This window comes from Sardina pilchardus, chromosome 3, assembly GCF_963854185.1.
Source record: "Sardina pilchardus chromosome 3, fSarPil1.1, whole genome shotgun sequence".
NCBI classification, from domain to species: domain Eukaryota; kingdom Metazoa; phylum Chordata; class Actinopteri; order Clupeiformes; family Clupeidae; genus Sardina; species Sardina pilchardus.
The window spans coordinates 9,943,420-9,951,232 of NC_084996.1; the positions used below are offsets into that span (position 1 = coordinate 9,943,420).

General features: G+C 44.2%; 1 protein-coding gene across 1 annotated transcript in view; it reads left to right on the forward strand.

Annotated features, from left to right (window-relative positions):
- The first annotated feature begins 225 nt into the window (after positions 1-225).
- Positions 226-7,813, forward strand: part of sgsm3 (small G protein signaling modulator 3) — a 20,656-nt gene continuing 13,068 nt past the window's right edge. Inside the window, 5 exon segments of the mRNA XM_062531703.1 lie at positions 226-514; positions 6,481-6,567; positions 6,812-6,897; positions 7,091-7,154; positions 7,773-7,813. The exon segment at positions 7,773-7,813 is cut by the window's right edge and continues 171 nt beyond it. Of these exon segments, the coding sequence (XP_062387687.1) occupies positions 6,561-6,567; positions 6,812-6,897; positions 7,091-7,154; positions 7,773-7,813 (198 nt within the window). The 5' untranslated portion in view covers positions 226-514; positions 6,481-6,560.

Here is a 7,813-nt window from a genome sequence, read left to right on the forward strand (position 1 = left end):
TGTTGATAGAGCGCTTAACACGTCATCCTAAGCGGAAGGCTACATGGCAATACGTTCAAGTGAATACCATAAAACAGCTGATTAGCAGTGACCACTTCCTGTTAGCGTCATGACACAGAATAAATTGATACTTGGCCTCCTATCGAATGGAGAGAATTATGTATATGACCAGTCGTTCAATACATTAGCGCGACATCTCACAAATACTTGAATACATGCCGACAATAAACGACATTAGTATAATAAAGCACTAACTGGCACTACTTTTATCCATGCGTAGTAATACACTGTTGAATGCCTCACGCAGAGCGAGCAGGTGTATGACGCAAAACGTTGCATTCAACGAGGTGAAATCCAAGTCTATCATTCTGGAATTTCGCACAACTTACAACCATGTATTTGATCAAATTATGGTAAATGCATTCGGTTACTGCTCTGAGAAGAAAAAGAAACAATCGATATTGAGAGGACTCGGAAGCGTGTTTAAAAACGTATTTACAGCATGACGGTAAAGGTAAGTCAAACATCACAGCAAGTGATGATAGTGAGAACGTAGCCTACGTTTAACGTTCAAGTCAATTTCTGAAGCTAGCGTTATGTTAACCTGATGGTTTAGTAAGAAAGCTAGCAAAGATTGCTACTGTCAGCGGGACTACAGGACGCAACCGAGCGTCCCAACATATACTACGCCTTCGCATAGCATTATCGACATTTAGCCTTTGATCGTTGCATTTCAGTTGTTGGTGTTTATCTCCAATGGGCTCATTTAAAGTGGCGTTACTATCTGGTTTAGCCCAGCTGTCGTAGCCTACCTACCAGGATAGTTTTGAAATTAGCTTGCTTGCTTGCTCGCTAACGTATGTTTACGTCTGTTTACACCTGATTACAGTCTCCAAAGATGTTTCAGGAAGAAGAGTTAGCTAAGTAAGAAGTCAACTATGTAAGCTAACCCAGTGTTGTGTCTGAGTTTAATGCACACATCGCTATTACTCTTGTCTATTTTGTCACCACTTGCTCAGACAGCCTGATTGTCAAGAGGTCTGTTTTTCTCGCTAGATAACATGGACAACTCCATCGTCAATGCAACTGACATATGGTGTCTTAAAATGTAGCCTACCTAAGGCTCTTTATCTCAGAGAACCATTGTTTGGTCTATGTTCGGTTTTCTTTATTTCACTAATGATTATTTCCCATTATATTCTGCATTATTTCCTCCATCGTTGAGATTACAAGTGTGCAATTTAGTAAACCCATAACCAGTTTAAAGAGACTCTTTCAGTATTTCCTTGTTGCATAATAAGTCAGTTGTGGACATCTAAATGCTGGTTATAGTTTTGGACCTCTTGTTATATTCATCTGACTCTATCCCTACCAAGAGTGGGCATTGAACAGGTGTCAGGACTAAACTGATTGCAAACACTTTTTCAATGCGCAACTTTACCTGTAATCGCAACGTGTCCATCGTAGTCGCTCCCTACTAGTCATCTTACCCCGCCCCTCACACGTTATGTGCGTCAGTTTTAATAATTTGATGCAGTTCCCCAACTTAAATAGAAAACCAGTTAAAGGTTTTTCAATGTAGCCCTGTTTTTTTATTATTATTCATTGTGTCATGGCATTTAAATACTAGCCTACCTGTTGAATCATTGTTTGCAAATCTGCTTGGGCTGTTGAAATATGTGGATTAGGCTTGTGTAGATTTGCAAGATTTAGATGGTGTAATCAGCAGTTTTTGTTCAAACTGTTTTGTTGATCTTGCATTCAGTCAGAATATTCATTTAAATCGTGTGTGAATAACACGGGGGGCTTGCTGTCTGATGCTCAGCTGGGCAGTAAACACGATAGGCGCGTGGCAGCTCTCCTATCGTCAGTGTGTCGTCAGTGTGTGGGGTGGGGGCTGGCACAAGGGAGAGAGGGAGGCAAAGAGAGGGGTAGAGAGGGAGGCAAAGAGAGGGGGAGAGAGAAATGTGCATGCTATGAGTCATGATGGTGTGCTGTGGTGGGCATCAGTAGGAGGAGCACAAAGGAATAGGATGTGACAAGGGAAAGAGGGAGAGAGCGAGAGAGAGAGAGAGTCTTTGAAGTATCTCTCTCTCTTTCTTTCTCTCTCTCCTTCCTCTCTCTCCCCCTCTCTCCCCACATTTCACCCAATTCGGCTTAATCAGATCATTTTATCTGTGATCTCTGAACCAGTGGCAGTTTAATTAATTTACTTGTTGTGTGTGTGTGTGCGTGTGTGTGTGCGTGTGTGTGTGTGTGTGTGTAGCTCTGTGCTGCTCTCTGACTGGCACTGAATACAGGATCTTCTGTGTGTAGTTTCCTGAGGAAGGGTGTGTGTTTACAGTAAGGCAAACACGCTTGTACTGTAACTGAGGCCTTGCCAATGTACACCTACTCCGGCCTCTCAGTCATTAGGCTATAGTTTATGTCAGTCAGTCAGTTACCTTTTGTCTGTATGTTTTTGTCAAGCTATCCTTACACCAGAAGACTCTGGGCCATTTAAGATGTAGTGTTAGGCACAACTAAGCACTCCTTGCCTGTCTCATTATCCTTTACGAGCACCATCCCCCACACCCCCACACACCCTCCTGCTGTGACGTTAGACTAGAACTATCCTATTTACCTTATAGAGGGTTCTGTTGTCATGGCACAGGTTGCCATAGGAATGACCATATTGTACCCCTGCAGCTGGTTAGTGTCCCTGTCCTTTGTCGCGTGTGATGACTTGGATTGTTTGTGAAGGCCAGTAATGATGGCTATCAGTGAGCGGGGCATTGCCTGCTGCCTCATTCATGGCCATATCTGCGCTCTCTAATGGGGCTTGACCACAGCACAAATGAACGAAAGTAAAGGTGTGTGTGTGTGTGTGTGTGTGTGTGTGTGTGTTATTTATTTTTCTGTTGTGGCTATTTTTGTCTCCTACCATCAGACAGCTGACTCCCCAGTTGGACACTAACCTTTAGGCTCATCTATGCATTTGAGATACAGTACAATAATCAAGCAACTGTGTTCTGTCTGAGTGCATTTGATGCCATTATCAGAGGGAGAGATCACCTTCATTTACCCAGCCATTTCCTGAAGGGTAGAGTTTGTTTATTCATGGTTTCTGTGAGTCATTCATTACCAGCCAGTCAACAATCTGACCTTCTTGTCAAAAGGACCAGGTGTTAGAGAACAGGCTAAAAGCTTGGGTGGTGGGCTGAGGATCTTTCTATTTGTTGATTCATAGCTCCTTACAGCACAGCAGTTTAATAGGCTGTACTCTCAGTCTTCTTGGTTAATTGCTTCATAGCTGGTGTGATTCACTTCGCTGGCCACTGTAGTGCATTCGTGTTGCCAAGCAGTGAGTCAGAAGAAGTAAAAGCTCAATGCCGGAGTTTGACAGTCATCTCACAAGTGCTGACATGAATTTGCACCATGAGACTGACTTTTGGCTGCGGAAACCCTACAACCCCTACTCTATTCCCTTATTAAGTGTGCAAAACTGGGAGAGACACTTAACCCCCATCTCTTAGACTCAGGAGCACTGTTTTTCCTCGTTTTTCCTTCTAACCCTAGAGTACTTGCAGTCTCGACAGTTTTACGCCTTGTAGCAGTTGCACCATGGTCGAGTAAACATCACTTCATCCCTGAAGTCAAGGCATGTGTGTATGTGGTCACGTATGTGCGTGACTGCAAAGTCGAATGCGTTGATGTAGAAAAGTGTATGCACTGATAATGGCCGGGTTTCCCAAAATTGTTCAGAAGCTCTTAAGTGCTAAGAACTTCTTAGTAGCGTTGTAAGAATGTTCTAAGAACGCTCCTAAGAAGTTCTTAGGACTTATGAGCTTCTTAACAATTTTGGGAAACCCGGCCAATGAGTGGTGCATATCAATACTACCAAACGAATGACTTGGTGAACGATTTAATCAGATGCCGATCTAGCCATGATGGACTGCTTTAATTTCAGATAATGCACAAGAGTGGTGTTAAGTTCCTTGTGCCGTAGGTCGGGGATTTCCTGCAGTGGCCAATTAACAACCCAGCCTATTAGCATTACACAACAGGCTCCACCGACAATGGACATTTGGCGGGCGGCAGTTGCAAAAAATGCTGCTTTGTTTTACCCAGGGTCTGTAACGGTCCTCCTTCATGGGAGTACATGCATTGCCAGTAGCCTGAATCTCCAAACAAAGGGGGAAAAAAGCAACACAAAATAAAATCCCCAATAAAGCAACCCTCACGCACAAGAAACAGCCTCACCAATAGAACAGCCTTTGTGAGCAAGCAGACACTTTCCATCATCACCGCCCTTGACGACTCCAGAAGGCTCAACAGTAGTGTCTAGCGTCCCAGAGCCACCCCTATGTATCCACACTCATGATGGGTTCTCGAACAACAAATTCTTCAGTCATTCTGCGTCTTCACTGCGGCCATTTATAATCTGATCAGCATCATAACTAGTTGTGCCCTTGATATGGCCACCGACAATTACCAACAAATAGCAACAAGTTCTTGGGTATTTGCAGTGCACTTGCATTCTCCGTTTTTGTGATTGCTGAAGGCTAATGCTCTAGGTAGCATCAGTGAAATTAGGCATGTCTGTCTAAAGTCCCCTGAACACATTTGGCTACTTTTTGACTCAAAGTAGCCCCAGTGTTGATGTGTTAGAGGTGTCCTAATCTAAATGTGTCATCACCTGTCGGGACCTTTACCTCTGGATGACATTACTGACCTCTTATCAGCTTCTTGAATTGAGCTGGCCTAAGTGGACTGTTTGCTTTAAGCACTGGAGGAAATGTTATAGAATGTGTGGTATTTTTCCATCTGAGTGAGGTAACTTTGTGAAAGTAAGCTTATCTTGTCTACATTGAGGCTTCGACTCTAAGATGTGACCTAGCTTTTGTGGAATCTATCCATATAGTTGACTACAACAAATCAAGGCTAACTGATCTAGCAAGGCTTTTTGCACGAGGCCTAATATGTGTGCTACATGCTAACATTTCCTCATTTCCCGTTTCTTACACACACTGCACAGAGTTGGCTGCATTCCAAAAGAAGGATATTCGGAATCGGAACAGTTGAGCTGTGCACTGCTTATCGAGCAGGAAGTCCTCATGGCCCCTTAGTGTCTGTCAAAGCTGGTGGTAATAGGCCTCCCTCTGACACCAAAATAATGCCGGGAGAAGTTCCTTTGAACAGAGTTTGAAGAGGTGATTTGCTGCTTGAGTTGGCCTGATTCATCAAACACCAAACCTTAAGTTACAAGGATAATGTGGTTTGATAGAATGTTAAGTCAATAAAATCCCCCTGAAAACCTATGAAAGCCAAATGATTCCCAGTTCACAATCATGAAAGCATCATATCATAGGCCCAATCAATGCATGCAGCATTGCATCTATGTGGGTCACCCACACCCCCTCCCTCCATTGGATCAGTCATGGGTTCTGCTGTGGGAGTGAGAACAGTGCTCGTCTTATAGCCTATGCTGTAAAAACACTGCTGATGTCGCCCCTGGAGAAATGACTCGGCCAGAGGCCTCTGTGACGAGATTAGCCAGAGACGGGTTGTTTTTAAGCCATGGTTCCCAGTGTCCACATTATTATTATTATTATTGCATGAGAACACCGGGCGGGCAGCAGCAGAAGTTGCTCCGTGTTTTTCAAGAACTCTGAGGTGCAGGAGGTGAGTCATCATGGGTCTGTGCTCCTCAGCCACGGTCTTCATGCCCTGGGTTTCTGATATGCTCGTGCCAATGCATTGTCCAAATCAGGCCAGCCTTTCCCTTGACTTGACTGTTGTTGTGAGTCATTTGCAGTGTGTTGTTTGGTCTACGAGAGCGAGTGTTTTGGCTTATTCCCCAGTTCCATTGTTGTGTTCAAAACAATGTTGAGTGCAATTTATTTTCTTGTAAGTTCTCCAGTGCTATTTGAAATGGTTGTAGATGTGTTGCCTTTTTGTCTTTCGCGTCTTGTTTTGTGGGCTGCATGCAGGTTTTATCCAGGGGCATTGTGTTTGTGTGGTATTGGGCCGTGTCTGTGGGAAAGAGTGAGTTGTAAACCACTCCCATATGATGTGAAGGGAGCAGCTATCTGCTGTCAGAATCCACCTCGGGGGGACAAAGATGTAGCTGTTGTTTGGCTGTCATCTGTGTTTATTAATGCACAGTTGGTGCAGGGAACAGCACACACACACAGATTTGGGCTAGTCAGCTGCCTCTTTCTCTGGCGTCATCAACCATCTGAGTGTATGGGCCTATGGGGTCTGTACAGTTTTTGTTTTTAGGGTGACACCAGGTTGTTCATTTTTCATCCATGGACATTTAACTTTTGAAAGTACAGTACAGTAAGGTTGAGCCATGGTGGGACTGAGGCTTACCTTTAGTGTGGCCTCTAGCTGAACAGCTGAACTCTTTGATTGATTAGTAATGTCTTTTGTTTGGTGTAATGATAAGGTAGTGGGGCTGACAGTACACTTTTGCCCTCTTTTTCCCCCCTTCAGTCCTGGTGATATCTGTTAACCTGCATTTGGCCACAGTTTAAATTCCCTGAAGCTAGCCTCCGCGCAGACAGACAACCAGCATGTCAGGTAAGCATTCCTTTGCTTGTTACACGGCTTTCCTTGTTGTCATCCCTACAATACTCCTGTTTCTGTCTTCACAGAATTTTTTTAGCCTCCTGTTTCCTTATGCATAACAAGTCTTTCTTTGCATGATGGACAATGCATTCTCTCTGCGTGTCAGTGTCACTGTCTGTGTAGTGTACTCTGCTGTTCTCCTGCTGCTGTGTGTGATCGTGTGTGGGGTGATGTGATGTGATATGATGTGTTTCAGGGAGGTACACCCCTGCCCCAGGAGGGCCCTTCTCAGCGCTCACCCCCAGCATGTGGCCGCAGGACATTCTGGCCAAGTACCACCAGGTAAACACACAGCAGATGGGGAGCTTCCCACAGTCACACTCTCTACTATTGAGGACGCTTACTTCTCTCCACTTTGTTTTGTTTTTGGGTTTGTTTTTTAAAGTGTCTTTTATGACTGTGCACAGTGTGTAGATCTTTTGGTCAGTGACTTGAGAGAGTGTATAACTGGTTTTTGTTATTTACATTTTTGCAGAAAGACCCTGCATTGGAGTCGGAGGTTCAGTATGATGAGTTTGGATTCAGGATCGATACTGAAGGTGGGTAGTGTAAACCAGCACTCGCACAATTTTACTTGCCGAGTTTGTGGTAGGAACACAGAATGTCACTTAACCAACTAAAATGAATCATTATCATCTTTTGCTGATCTGCATTCTATGCTTATTGCATACTGTAAATGTACCCTCTCGCCTTTTGTTCAGCTCACAATTGAGTTGGGGGGGGGGGCAGCTGATATAGCATCAGTGACGTTCAGTATAGTGATGAGGGTTGTAAGGAATCCAAGCCATGTCAAGCCATCCCTGTGTTGTAATCACAGGTATCTCTGGCTGACATGCTCAAATTTGAATTGGAGGTGTAGGATCATTATGACCCTCTAAATGCAAGCCAAGTTTTGTGGAATTCTGTCCATGGGGGGGGGGGGGGGGGGGGCATACAATAAATACAGTAAACACACAGAAAGACACATACACACGCGACAAGCAAGTTTATATTTGCGGAGAGAATGTGCAGGACTGAGCAGCAGTCATATTTACATCTACAGTAGTTACATTCCCATTAGATCATGGTAGGTTGGAAAATATGATGAAATTATGTGGATATTTTTTTCTAAACGGTTTCTTTTTAATCCCCCCCCACCCCCCCATTCCTGTCTTCAGACGGCCTGGAGGCCCATGAGTGGCTGCGTGGGGAGGGCGCC